Source organism: Giraffa tippelskirchi, chromosome 4 (genome assembly GCF_054371585.1).
Source record: "Giraffa tippelskirchi isolate mGirTip1 chromosome 4, T2T-mGirTip1v1.2.pri, whole genome shotgun sequence".
NCBI classification, from domain to species: Eukaryota; Metazoa; Chordata; class Mammalia; order Artiodactyla; family Giraffidae; genus Giraffa; species Giraffa tippelskirchi.
This window is the reverse complement of record NC_137278.1, coordinates 27840546-27855725: the sequence shown is the minus strand read 5'-3', so window position 1 is coordinate 27855725 and position 15180 is coordinate 27840546. Positions and strand designations below refer to the sequence as shown.

Genomic DNA, 15180 nt, shown 5'->3' with positions numbered 1-15180 from the left:
AGCGTCCCTTGTCCTTTCTCTGGCCTGTTCTGTGGAAAGAACTGAGGAGGAGGACTGTCAGAGCAGACAGGGCTAGGTGGCAGGAAGGCAGCAGCAAACTCTCTTCTACCACTGACATCTTAATAATCACCAAGTTTTCAAAGAAACTTCCAACCACAGGGAAACTTCCCAATGAAATTGACTTCCAGTGAAATGCATTTACCTCTCAGCTCTTCTCCACATGTACTTTATGACAGCATCACGAGTCTCCTGCTTCGGGATGAAATCTTGTCAGCCTGTAAGAGCAAAGCACGATGGAAGTGAGTTAGTGTTGAGGAAAAAAAAAAAAAATGTCAGTCAGGCTCCTAATTGCCTCAGAAGCTGCTAAGGAGGTGCGGGGCCTCCAGCCTGTACCTATGGTGCCCATAATGAGCCCATTGACCTGTCAGAATGGCCAAGGCAGCAGCCTCTCTGTGGCTGGAGGTGACAGGCTGCACACAGGGAAGTAGGCAGGTGGATGGTAGTGCTAACCCCCTGCACAAGGCCCACCCAACTCTATGCCTCCCCTCCCCAGGGCCAGGAGTATTCTCTGCAGGGGACTCCCATCAGCTCCCTCTTTCAGGGAAAGGTCTGAAGTCATTTGCACTCTCCTGTCCTCTTCCCTAGGGGACCAGCTTTCTCAGCCTGAGCTCACAATGAATGGCAGCAGCAAGAAGATGGGAGAGGGATGTGAGAGAGAGAGAACCACTCTTCCCCGCCTCTGAAACTCTTCTTCATGGCAGCCTCCCTCTCCCAAGTATCCTAGGAGTCTGTCTTCTGCACAAAATACTGTGTTTCAAAGTTCTACTCATTTCTTTCCTCACCCAGAAAATTATCCTTGATTGTTCCAGGCAACGAAAACATCTCCCTTCCCCGAATCAAATTCTGTCACTCAGATTCAGCCTCAGATGTGGGCCTGGAAAGGCCTCTGGCTTCCCCTCCCAGTATAACTGAGCAGAGGACTAACTGTTCACACTCACCAGGCAGGGCATCTAATCCAGACCCACAAAGTACAGAAGATTTGGAATGTCATTCCTTTGTTTGTCTGAGAAAGACCTCTGCACATGGAGAAAAATGCCCTCCCACTGAGGTAAAAACCCAAGACCTCACTCGATCCAGCAACTAATGGGGGCTGGTGGCCTGTCAGTGCTGGTTTTGACAACCTTACTTTCTGACCTGCTCTTGTTCTTAAAGTTCAAGGCTTTTCTGGAAGCCACAGGGGACAGGACCATGGTATTTGTCAAGAAAATCACATCTGTACCAGAGGGCTGAAAGAAGGCTGAGCGAAATGTGCCACCATGTGGTACCAGAGGCTTCAGAATGACAACTGGCAACACTCATCCCTCCATCACTGAACTGACAGAACACAGGAACTCAGAGGAGGGCCTGGGAGTCACCGTGGGGCCAAGCTTGGGTTGGAGGTGGAGGAGCTGAGCAGATGGAGATTTAGCTGGGCCTGTGCCTTGATAAGTAATGGAAAACAGGGAGCTACACAGGAAAAGGCCTGGTCCTGGGAATCATGAAAGGTGGCTTCCAGTCACAACTTGGATACAACACACTGTAGATCCTCCAGGAAGTCAGTGAACATATCAGAACCTTTGTTTTCTCAATTTCACTGTTAAATGAGGTAACAGCTAGACACTCATGAGCTTTAACATATAATGAGAAAAGAGAACAATGCCCAGACTAGGGGTTAAGAATGGAGGTGCTCTGGTGAACCTGGAGACCATTAGCCAGACCCAGAAAGCATCACTGAAGAGGAAAGGTGAGGAAAGATCTTGCCTTAGGAGGCAGAGATGAAGGAGGGGACTGGGCAGGACAACTGCAAAGGCAGAAGCAGAGGAAGGTGTCTTCTGGGTTGGTTATGTGGGCCAGGATCTGGGGAGAGACATCCAGGCTGGAATATACATCGGGATTCTTTCCATGAACATGGTAGTTCCATCTGGGAAGAGAGAGCAGCAATTGAGGTGGGGAGTGAGTATACAGAAGCAGTAAGGACCCTGAAGATCACCACATGGTACTGAAGCTGGCTAGAGCAACTACGCATATCTTTCCAATTCTTGCTCAGTGACTTCACGTTGAAAAGTAGTTTAAAATTGGTGGTGAGGGGGGAGGCAGTGGTGGGACAGTGTATATGCCACAGAAGACTGGAAACTAACTGGAGCTTGTTTTCTAAGAGCTGGTTGTTAAACATTTACCACTGACCAAGGGCATTTAATTTTAAGGGAGAGATAAAAGGCCAGTAAAAGAAAGGACAAAACAGCTTCAAAGATGTAGGAGCAGAACTAGAAGGGAATGGTGCTCTGATCCAAGGCAGGAGAGACAGCCCAGAGGAAAGGGTCTTCATGAGATGGAGCCAGTCCAGCTGAGCCACCCACACTCTGGCTAGCGTGTCCTGAGGCTTTGGTCACATGCTGCTGGTCCCATGCTGGAAGGGGAGGCAACCCTAGTGTGGGTTTCTGTGCCTATACCACCTGATCAGGCATCACTCATGGCCTCACCAGACTAGAGACAGCTCGGACTTTTTTTCTGACATTTCCTCTACACCCTTGGCACTTCACAAAATGAAGGCATCATCAGGAAGCTATTTCACATCTGAATCCTCCTCTGACAGACAACATTTAGCCAGAGATGATAGAAAAACTTCATCCTTCCCCGGAGTGTAGACATGAGAGTAACATGGAGGAAGTAACAGCCTCATTTCACAGCTAGATTGCACTCAGACCCTGCCCATGCACCCACCAGCCCCAGACTCATGACTCTCCAGGTTCTGGGAGCTTCTCGATTGTTCCCTGACTGTGGGGCCCATTCTCTGCAGAATGCTGGCAGGCAGCAGTTACATTATGTATCTGCTCCGTGCTCAGGCAAGAAACCATTATGTTCACGGATCATTATTGACATCCTGACATTTGTCACCTTCTTTCATAGCAGTTAAATCTTGCTTTATCTGTAAATGTCACCATGTCATTTATTCATGAAAGGGGTCACATTCCTGAAATAGCATGCTTCAGTTTAAAAGGGGAGCTTGCCTTTCTTCGCAGTAGGTAATCCTCAAACAAACTTTACTGCTGATAAGTGCTTTTTTATTGGAGTTTCTTGGCCTTAAATGACATCCTTAAATGTAGAATGCACTTCTGTGTTTGTGGAAATAAAATCTGAATGTTGAACAAGAGAATATTGTTGAGATTAGAGAAAAAAAAAATGAAGGTTTTTCTGTTACTACCATATGTAGTAAGTTGGATGTAAACAGATTTGAATTTTTTTGAGAGTAAGCCATGATTTTAATAAGACTGTTATGCTTCTGGAAACACGTCTGTGGCCTTTTTGAATCATTTATGTTTCAGATACCTCAATGAGATCAGGGGCTTTTGAACCTTCCTGGGGTGATCCCTTAGCTGGGGACACTGGAGGAAAGAGCCCAGCACACATGATGAGCTCATTCCTCCCACCCCCAGATCCCAAGGACACTGGTTGAGAGATGATGAGCTCTGGAACTTATGCTGGCAGGAAGAAACTTCTCCTTTACAAAGCTTGCTCAAAGTTCACTTTAAGGAAACTATATAATTTATCGTCCAAACTCAGACACTTTTTTGAGAGGGAGAAGAGGCACTAAAAATAATTAACAGGTATTAATTGATCTACAACTACCGTGAAATCAGACAAAACAGGGCATACGGCCAGCCAAACTTTAAGGCTTTATCAACTGTCTCGTTGAAGAGGTTTACATCCACCAGCTGCTAATTAACCACTATCCAGGAGAAGCTGTTCTCCCTGCACGTGAGGTCCCGCAGCTATCTGCCTCCAACTCATTTTTCTAACCCGATAGTTCTACAAGTGTGGTCCACGAATGGAAATGGCCTGAAAAGGTAGTTCAAAAAACGGATGCCTGGCCTCTACTTCAGAGCTACTAAATCAGAATCTCCAAGAATGTGGATCATGCACCTGTATGTTAACAACACCTCCCTGGTCCTGGAGGTGAAACGCACACTGAACTTGGAGAACCAATCACTCTGATCCAAATCTTTTGTTCTCCCAACCTACTCTGTGTTCTGGTCACACTGTGGTAATAGGAAGTGGGTGGGTAAATTCTGCTCTTTTTGCCTAGAAAAGTAACTTGCAGATGGGGTGGGAGCTGAAAATACATTCTCCATTGTGCACAAATACAGAGGCTGTGGCACTTCCTGCATAGCGCCATTAAACATCAATCTACTCCCCCGTGAGGAGTCTTGTGTGTAGCCCTCTCACACCCACTAGGTACAGAGGACATGCACAAATACTGTCTCGGAGGAGCTGGGAGATAAGAAAAGGGTTAGATGACATCAGGGTCATCAAAAGAGGTGATCGAATGCAATTAAAATTGCTCACTGTTAGAAGAAGAAAGGGCGAGGGAGGAAGACTTTGCCAGGCACTAATGAGATCCTTTCTGAGTGTGATAGAGACTATGGCAACAAGTGTCACGGACCACAGCTGAACCTGAGTTCCCATCAGTAAGCCCAGGCCAGGGTCACGGTCAAACAGATATCACTGCCTCAGACAACATCCTCATTAGTTCACTACAGTCATTACTGCCGTGGCAACAGCAGAATGCCTCTATCCTGCTGATGGCCCTGAGAGGGACCAGGTGGGTGGCTGGCAGCTCAAAGCAGCAAGGCAGACAGAGAATTAGAGCACAGACTATTTGTGTGGTGCTTTCAGATGCATTTTCTCACCTCCCTCAATTCAATCATAGGTGGAGCTGAGCCCAAAGCCCAAACATGACCTACAGTCCCAGGTGCAGCTCCTCCCCCTGTTCCCCTCTGCCTCTGGGAGGAGCACTTGGCACCAGCACTATAGAGAACATGTGTAAGGGCAGTATCTTCTGAAGTTTCCTGGGCCCCTGTAAAGCTGAAACCCTCCCACCGTGACTGAGCATGGGCATTGGCCATCCTGTTGAACTCCAGCCTAGGCCAGACCAATTGTGAGAGTCCAAGAAAGAAATTGCCATGGGACCTGGAGGTGGTGATTGAGTATCTACTTCAAGTCCATCTCAAAATCCAGACCTTTCCATTTATAATTCTGTACCCCATCAAGGGAGTCCCTTGTCTAACCTTCAAATACCTCTGTTCTCAATGTTCCATTCTCATTTAACTAGACAAATTCACCCTCAAGTTCTCCACATCTACCCCAAGACTGGCATTTCACTGAGCTTCATGTTAAAGAGAGAGTTCTAGTTAAAGCTCCAAACTACTTTCAAAGAATATTAGGCCAGGTCTACCCAGCACACCAGAACTCTCTTTATGGGTTCCCACCAGCTCACCTCCCTTCAGCCACCTCAAGAGCCCTGCCCGGAGCTGGATATTGAGTGGGCGGGGAGTCGGGACACAGTTCTTGGGCTAGTGGAGGTTTCAGACCAGCTGAGAAGACAGAGAGGGACAAGGAAGGGGGAAAATCTATACCAGTCAGACCATCTGACACCAGTTCTTCTGAGCTTCGGGCCTCTTAAGGACTATGTGAATTATTTGGAGGACGTTCCTTGCCTCCTTGAGCCTTCGTTTCCTAATAGACAGAGAGCATATCGATCTACAAGATTCACTGTAAAATTGGCTGAGGAGATGTATTTCTAGCCCAGCAATGGCACCCCACTCCAGTACTGTTGCCTGGAAAATCCCATGGACGGAGGATTTTCCGTCCATGGGGTCGCTAAGAGTCAGACACGACTGAGTGACTTCACTTTCACGTTTCACTTTCCTGCATTGGAGAAGGAAATGGCAACCCACTCCAGTGTTCTTGCCTGGAGAATCCCAGGGACGGGGGAGCCTGGTAGGCTTCCATCTATGGGGTCACACAGAGTCGGACACGACTGAAGTGACTTAGCACACAGGAACACCCAGTAGGGATACACGTTAATACCCTTCCTTCTGGCCTAAAAGTTAAATATAAATATGGTCATCAGCTCTGAGTTGGGAGGAAGATTTTACTAACTGCAAACAGGCTCATCCTCTGACTTGCTCAGTGCCTGTGAGAGTAGATTAACCTGCAAATGCCTCAGGTTCCTCATCTGTGGACTGTAATTGCTGTCCCTCCAGCTACCTAGCTCCAGTTATCATCGAAAGAAAAGCACAAGGCACGTTTTAGAATGGCTGGGAGCTGGCTGGGAGACGGTTTTCAGAGAGGTGCAGGGTGGGGCTCTATTATGACCACTGGGATTGAAAAGACAGCTCTATTTTCTACTCTGTCTTTCTGTTAAATTGAACTTCAGCCCTGGAAATTAATATCCCCACTGCATTTTAGTGAGGTGGCTCTATTTTTACAAGCGCTGCAGAATCAAGCCCTGATCTGTTATGCTGTGACCTTTCTCCAGGCTCTGCATCAGGGAATCATAATTCAGGGCCGGCCTCGGCTTTGGAAACCTCCATAGGCCTTTTATGACATAAGTGCTATTGAATATTCTATAAAATCTCCTTGGAAAACTGGCCCACATTTCTTTATAATCTCCCCAGACTGTTTCTGAAGTCCCTCTATAGATTTTTTACTCTAAAAATCCATAGTGTTTCTTAATAAGGATCTGGGCCCCTCCTAAGGGATTGTGGAGAGGATAAGACTGGATCGGGTCCCCGGGGGAGGCCGAGGCGGGGCAACAGAAGCGATTCTGTTACTGTTAAGCCCCTGAATGAGGATTCTGAGCTTAGGAGCCTGTCAGCAGGATACAGCCACTTCCAATAGATGGACATGAAGGGAGGAATTGAGAAGTTGAGCCATATCCACCTCCCGACTCCACTGGATCCCATGTCCTCCTAACCTTGAGAAGGAGAGGTCCGTGTATAGGAATCAGAGCCCCTACACCTTCTCAGATGCCCTCAACTGTCTCTTTCTTTCTCTTGATCAAATGCCACCTGTGCCAAGCTGTCCCCTTGCTTCTGCATTTGTATGAAGTACAATGTCATAGGGCATGACATCTGGCTTTCTGAGCATTTTCTAGGGGACAGATCATACAACCTGAAAGTGCAATTTTGTCAGCTCCCTCTGGATGTAACCTTGACTGAAGAGAAATAAAAATGGAAGGAAACTGGAAAACAAATGCCCCTTTCCTCTTCAATGTTAATTGCTTCAAAAGTGTTTTTTTTTTTTTTTCTTTGCAAACCTTCGCAAGAAGCCTGGGGTACCAAGGAAACGTGCCCATGAGGACCCAATGCATCTCCAACACGCTCAGCAGAAGCCTCCACCAGCACAGGAATACACAGCATGGCATTGATTAGCATCTTTCCCAGCCTCACTTCCCCCTTTCTGCCTGAGCTCTCAACACCTCCATCTTGCAACTCCCAAACAAATGGTTAGTACCTTAATTCCTGCCACTGACACTTTACCAAGTGTGAAGGTCAAGTAAGTTGTGATAGGTCCCATCAGAGCCAGAATGTGACCCTGGGAGATAGAACTTCTATATGACTTATCTCTGTGCCACGTTACACTGCTTTTGCTTAGCACAGGATTTGGCACATGGTAGGTATTCCACAAGGACCTGAAATATATTGCATTGAATTGAATATATTAGAACCAGAAAAAAGTCTGAACATCGCCCCCCTTAAAAAAAAAGTTTTCTTCCTAGAGGAATGAGTCATGAGACTGAGCCCCTGCCAGCACTACCTGATAGAATAGGGGCACTTCCAAGATGCCCTGGAAAAGGTCAAGCATCATATACTCATCTGGATTAATCAGGGTTTTCCAGAGAAACAGAACCAACAGGAACTCAGAGTGAGAGAGGAGAGAGAGAGAGAGAGAGAGAGAGAGAGAGAGAGAATTGCCTCATATGATTATGGAGGCTGAGAAGTCCACAGTCTGCCATCTGTAAGCAGTAGACCCAGGGAAGTCAGTGGTGTAAGGCAGTCTGCATGTGTGTGTCTGAGAACCAGGGAAGCTGATGGCATAAATCCCAGTGTGAGGGGAGGAGAGGACTGATGCCCCGATTCCTGCAGTCAGAGAGGGGCTGAATCTTCCCTTCCTCTATAGTGTCTTTTACTGACTCACTGAAATTGTAAAAACTCCACTCCACTTGGAGCACAGATGGAAACCCAGCGACATTAAGAAGGCCTCTGGATCTAAAAACAAGGCATTCAAAAGCCTGGACTCTAAAGAAGAGGTAGTACCACCTCACTAATTCCCTGTGGACTAAAAATCAGGTTTAAAGATAAAGATGTCTCATGCAGTTTTCCTGGTCCCAGGATTCAACAGGGCAGTGACAAGGGTTATCACTAAAAGGATAACCTTTTAATTTCTAAGCACTTAGAAATTAGAGCCAACAGAGACACTTTAGGACACAAACTAAAAATGGGTGCAGCTTCATGCCAGAATGTGTCGCTATGTTACATCCCTAGTTGAAAATGGGTATTGCTAAAGACCAAGATAATTTATAGGTATGGAGGGACTAAGCCATGGAACAGTTTCATTTTACAGATAGGAAAACTGAGGCTCAGGGAGGCTGGAAAACTGGGGATCGAGCCAAAGTTTTCTCATACAAAGCCCACCATGTCCACTTCTTCCTCCAGATGAGCCACCCAAGCTGAAATGGTGACTACAGCTTTAAGGAGGAAAGGCAGATGACAATTTATCTCTTCCAGAAAGTTTCAGAAAGTATAGGCATCTAACCAAGGAGACTTGCGAGATCTGGAGAACACTTTTGTAGGGCAGCTCTTCCCCAAGGACACAAGCCAAGCAAGGGTCTTGATACCTGTGGGAGAGAGGGGCAGAGCTCCAGCTGTGCAAAAGCCAGAGAGCTGCCCCAGTGCTGCTAGTGAACTCAGCCAGCAGCAGCAGGTCTGTCTGCCTAAGATCTGGCCTCCCATCTCTGGAGACCTAAAGAACTAAAATTCGCGTATGGCCACAGGCAGGGAAATCACCCAGCAAGCCTTGGGCATGCTACCGGATTTGGGCAGCTCCTCTGCTGAATTTTAATGAAGTAATTAAGAGCTAGATAATAGAGCTGGGGCTCTGCAGAGCAACACTCATGGCCCTAACCTCTTTGATATGTTCCTGCATCAGGAAGCAACTCTATCACTAAACGGCTTCATTAATATTCCAGCCAGCTCTGTGGCTCTTAAAGTGATCTACGCCAAAGTTTGTTAGTCTTTGAAATTACCTGATGAAGTCCCTTGGGGAAAAAAAAAAAAGAATGAATACATTCTGGGGAAAGAACAACATCACAGGGGGTGCTAGAAGAAGCAGACAAGTTAGGCTTGTTCATATTTCCTCTAGTCTGGGTTATGAAGAGAAATAATGATGGGACCACTTCATCCATACTGATGCGGGACATGGCCTAGGGCATGGCAGCCAGGGGAGCTAGAAGCCTGTCTTCGCCTGGGATGTCTCTGCCACTTGGCAGATACCTGGACTATTGGACAACACAGTTGTTAACTCCTTGACCCAAAGTAAAGAAGCTGAATGTTTGGGCTCCACATGGCCAGAGGGCTTTCTTCAGAGAAACCTACTCTTCTGCCCCAGAGGTTTATCTTTGTCACTCAGGATGTGGGAACAGAGAAAAGCTGGGTCTCATCTGTGCGATCTCTCCTCTTTTTTGCCTTCTTGGTCCTCAAGGCCCATTTGACACCTCACCTTCCTGAGTCCTTTCCTGTATAATCCTAGAAGCTTAGAGTTGGGACCTCAGAGTTTAATTTACCCCAGTCCCTCTCCTTTATTACCACTTTAAAGAATCCCTGATAAAGAAGATCCAGATTCTGTCTGAATGATTCCAAGGACAAGGAGCTTGCTATTTCACAAGTTCAGTGTCAAGCATTTCTTGCCATAAAAACATACTTCCACTGAGAAGAAATCTGTTTACTGACTACTTCAACGACTTAGAAATAGGTGTCTGGTGTGGGCTTCCCTGATAGCTCAGTTGGTAAAGAATCTGCCTGCAATGCAGAAGACCCCTGTTCAATTCCTGGATCAGGAAGATCCACTGGAGAAGGGGTAGGCTACCAACTCCAGTATTCTTGGGCTTCCCTTGTGGCACAGCTGGTAAAGAATCCACCTGCAATGTGGTCAAAAGGAGGTAGCAAAAGGGAGCTTATGGTGACTGTACAGTTCTGTATCTCGACTATGGTGGTAGTTACATGAAGCTATGCATGGACCTACACACACACACACATAAGTGAATGTAAAACTAGTGAAATCTGGGCACTTCCCTAGCAGTCCAGTGGTTAGGACTCCATGCTTTAACTGCCGAGGGTGTGGGTTCAGAACCTAACCATGTTGGCACCCTGATCTCAGACTTTCCAGGCTTCAGAACTGTGAGAAATAAATCCCTGTTGCTTATGCTACCCAGTTTATGATATTCTACTATAGCAGCTAGGACTAAGACAGAAAACAATACATTTCTAAGTGTATTCTCTAGCAAGTTTCAGAGGACAAAAGCTACCGACCAACAGTCTTCACAGCCTCAGGGGATTCCTAAATTTTCTCCTGGAGTTGGCCTTGCCCTGAGTGGGCTAGGTCTGCCCTTCTCATGGCCTTTTCTCTGATTTGCATCTTGGATGCTCTTTCAGAAAGCCTTGTTTTCAGAAATAAGCCCTCTCTAGCCTGGCTATGCTTCACTTTATTTCAGTAAGATCTAACACATCAACCCTTTACTCTGAAGAGGGCACAAAGTTAAGTATTAGGAGCAGAACACAGACAAACCATGCCCAACCTGTGCTCTCTTCAGTCTCCTCCAGGAGAAAAGGTAATCAATCATTTTAGTTCAGAAAACTTCAAGTCTTTCTCTAAAGAGCTTACATTAACCAGTCTGTAGCCAATAGATTCTCCTTCTGATCCTTCTTTACTAGAGAATCCATGTGTCAGTGCATTAATTAGCTATTGTTTCAAGACAATGCTGCATAACAAACAATCCCAAATTTCATTGGTTTATAACAACAAACATTAATTTGTCTCCTTCATTGGTTTACCAGTAGGCTGGGATTCAACTGATCTCAACTGTGCTCTGCTAGGCTTGGATCTGAACTAAGGATAGAGTTCATATATGTTCTAAGTATCTCCTCATTCTCTGTGGACCAGACCTATCCAGAGCATTTATTCCATGGCAGAAATACAAGAGGCTAAGCAAAACAACCCAAGCACATTCATAGCCTCTGCTTATGGCATATGCATTAGTTCTACTGGTTAAAGCCATGCTTAATATCAATGGGGCTTATATTCTTGCTCTAAGGGGAAGTATACCAAAGTTAGAGGGCAAAACTCATGAAGGTATCTCTATTACAGGGGAGGAAAAAAAGAGTAAAGATCAATAATCCATCCACTATTCAGTAATAACTAATTTACTGTTTGAGACAACTTCCCCAAACCTCAGATGCCCCTGCAGAGTAGGGCCTCTAGAGCCCAAGACATGAGACAGAATCAATTGGCCAAACAGTTACACTTCCTTTCCCTTGCAACTTAGCACAACAATGGCCCATTGTAACCAGTAAGCAGCTGTAGACACAAAGGGAAACATCCTTCATTGTGTCTCCCTGGCTTTGTTCCAGTCCCCAGTAGAACACAAACCAGAATCCCAAGCAGCCTTGACACTGGACAAAGGTGAATCATCTCTGCAGCAAGTCTGCCAATCTAAGAGAATAAAGTAGTCGAGTCAAATATCCTGAGACAATTGTCCATGTCCACCACTATTCTCAGAGGTTGTGGTAACCTGGTCCTCAGGGACAACTGTAATCACCCAGTCATGATGATCAAAGTTTTATTAATCACCTTTTTCAGAGGGGCTTACTACATGCCACATACTATGCAAAATGTTCTATTTTGATATATTGTTCCAAAGACCCTGTGTGATGGGCATTAATCACCCCTCCTTATAGATGAGGTTCAAAAAGGTATGATAATTTTCTCAAGGATACATAACACAAGGCCTGGCAGCTGGTGGAAGTATAAATATAAATGAGACAGAGGCTATGCGATGGACCCTAGCTCTTCTCTTAAACAACATCCAAATGATTAATTCCAATTCTAGAGTCTCAGTTCTACCATTCATAAGTTACTACCATGAAAACAATAAGAAGGCTACAGTGAATTAGTGTTTATTGTTTTAGTCGCTAAGTTGTGTCTGACTCCTTTGCAAACCTATGGACTATAGTCCGCCAGGCTCCTCTGTCCACGGGATTTCCCAGGCAAGAACACTGGAGTGGGTTACCATTTCCTTCTCCAGGGAATCTTTCCAACCCAGGGATCGAACTCACATCTCTTGCATTGCAGCAGATTGCTTACCACTGAACCACCTGGAAAGCCAGTGAATTGGGGAAGAGCTTTGTGCAGAACTCCATGTCCCTAGGAGAACAGACACAGGAATCTTTGGCCTGTGACTTCAAATCCTACCTTATCTCTGATGGTCTATCTTCAGAACAGCATCTCTGAGCTACAACAAAGCTCAGTGACAAGTCTAGGGAGGAAAGCCTGGACCAGAAGGGTAGAAAAGTTCCCTTGTGTCAAATTGTAATTTTCCTTATCCTTAGTGGCTCAGTATGGCTTCCCTAGACTCCATCCCACCAGACTGTTCTATGGCAGGCTCAAAGAAAGAAGACTTCCCACCCTATGCTGACTGATCTATAACTGTCTCTGGCCCACATGACTACTGCAGCAGGAGCTGCCTCAGTCACACTGCCATTGAGGGAGAAATACACAGCCATTTCCCCAGTTATACCTAAGAGCTCCACAGCCAGGCTGTCTCTGTCTGTCCCTCAGAGCTTGGGGAGTCAACTCCTGTAAGAAAAGGGGGCTTAGAAGAGAGAGGGGCTTGACTGGCTAAAATGGATAGAGCCCTGATCCTCTCTGAGGGTCTTCCTTCCAGTCCTGTCAGATTACTCAGACGGAGGCCCCACATCCATCACGTTCAGAATCCCTGTTCCTGTTCCTCCAGTAGTCAACTTCCAAGGGTACCTGGAGCAATAAAGCTCTCATGAAGACACTCTCTCTGTCCTCTGATGTTAGTCTTGCGACACCACATTTTTAGCCAATGCTGGGGAAGGGGGCTGGTTGTTGATGAAGGTAAGATGACAAATCTTCCTGAGAAGGAGGACCCAGAAGATCCTCAGTAGACAACCTTCTGGTTGACAACCTTCCTCAGCAGACAAGGAAAACAAAAAGGCAAGCCAGATCCCACACCATGTCAGGTCTGTATCCAGACAATGGTTCTCTCATCTGAGCTCATTCCATATTCTGCTACCATCTAGGAAGACAGACATGTGTAAGAGGAAGAAAGGGAACTGTGAGCCCAGCCAGGAGGGGTTCTCCTTGACAAAGGGCTGCAACCACAGCTGCCCAGTACCCATGTAACTGAGGAAGATGCTGGGGGAAGCTGAGGCTCCTTTGTAACTCCTTTGGTGTATTTTCTGTAATAACATGTGATTTAGGCCAGAAAGAGCCCCCAAAGATTCCTTCTTCACAGAGTCATCATAATAGGTTATTTGACTTTGGAAAACAAGAGACAAGAACACTTGACCCAAACTTTCTGGAACAGTGAATAGTTCTTTCTGTCAGCATTCTGGCTGATATTCTTCTTAATAAGTTTGAAAAAGGCATTCTGGCGGTCTTTTTCACGCCATCTTTCTGGAACTTCTTCAGCTCCAGAAAACCTTGGCTGGTGAAGTGTCCCTGCCTGGGGCTCCCACAGCTCAGGCTCTCCACAGCACAGCTCACATCACACCATACTGTTATTGCCCTTTGCTCCCTGCCCCTCAAGAAAAGAACATTTTTAACTTTGTACATTCTGGCTGATGGGAGTTCATTAGGTTTATTGAATAATAAATACATAGAGTTCCACTTTCTCTGATGTTCCTACATGTCTCCTTACCCTGCTATGTGAGCCTCAGAGATTTCCTCTTCTATGAATTTTGGAACTCAGAAGCTATGTAGCCTGGCACTGGGCTCAGATCTAGTCCTCCCAGATGGAGGCTTCAGCAACTCAAATGCCGAGGCCAGACTGAAGAAGTGTCTGTGCCCCAAACCCCAGCACCTCCAACAGAGGAGGACCCACGGGTGTGCAGCTGGTGGTGGTGTCGTAGTTTCACACCCACCAGCTCTCCAGATCACCTGAGAATGCTGAGTACCAAGGTCAAGGTCACAAATATTTTCTCCTGCTCTGAGTCAAAGGGACACAAGGTCCCTAGCAATATTCTAATTCTACCCTTTCCATCTCTTTGCTGGTGACTCCTGGGCAAGGCCACAGTGTCCACGATGTACAGAGGGCAGGGAGAAGTAATGGTGAGTATTGGTGACAGAATCAATGCCTGCTCTCCAGGAAAGGAAGCTGCAGTGCCTGGGAGACCAGTGAGCTCGCATGAACCATAAGGTACAGTGGCCCCCACTCCCCCACTCCAACTCTACCTCCCAGATCTCAGGGTAACTCAAGCTTCTGTGCACAAGCTTCTGAGTCAGAAAAGCTCACTGACTTCTCCCTGGAAGGCACAAAGGCCTAGAGGGAACTGGAGGGAAAGTAATTCCTCATAATATTATCTAACTAACATTCTAAGGGTCCCAATGTCAGGAACCCAGAAAAGGACCTACCCTTGCATACACACACAAAGCTTCCTCTTTTTGGAATTGGTTCATCAGCAGGTGTTCTCTGTCAACTGAACAAAGCAGATGGAGCCCTTGAGCAACAGTCCCAGCCTTCACAGAGTACCTATTTGGATGGGGTGTCAGGACTCACACAGAAGCAGCTGAGGACACCATACTGTGGACAAATAGGCTGTATGGGTAACACAGGCCTTCAGAGCAGCAGGAGTTCATATGAAGGAGTGAGGTCACTGTGACTACAAGTTCCTAAAGGTGATGAAGCCTGAGCTGGCTCCCAAATGAGAGAGACATCAGTTTAAGCAAAGAGGAGGCTCAGAGAATTTTAAGTTGAAACACCACATAAAAGCATGGATTTTGTGGTAAGATATGCAACCTGTACAATTTCAGCAATGGCACAATGGGCCATTCAATCCCATTGTATAAAATGATGCTGTCTTCTTAGGCTTGATATTAGTTTAAAATAAAATAAAACCATTTCCCGCTTGATTACAGTTAGAATCAGAGAAGGATTTTCAGTCTGACCCTCCGTAGTGTTTAAAATAGTGGAAAAGAGCAGATAAGGCATTGAATAAAATAAATGTTTCTGATCTCAATCCAGTTACTGCTGAATGCAGCAGCGGATTGGAAAGGTAG

General features: G+C 46.1%; 1 protein-coding gene across 1 annotated transcript in view; it reads right to left on the bottom strand.

The window, feature by feature from the left end:
- The window catches only part of LOC145546554 (uncharacterized), a 590051-nt gene that overhangs the window by 462345 nt on the left and 112526 nt on the right, over positions 1-15180 (bottom strand). The window contains exon 3 of the mRNA XM_081593669.1: positions 203-275. Coding sequence (XP_081449795.1) covers positions 203-222 — 20 coding nt within the window. The 5' untranslated portion in view covers positions 223-275. The remainder of the gene's footprint in view (positions 1-202; positions 276-15180) is intronic.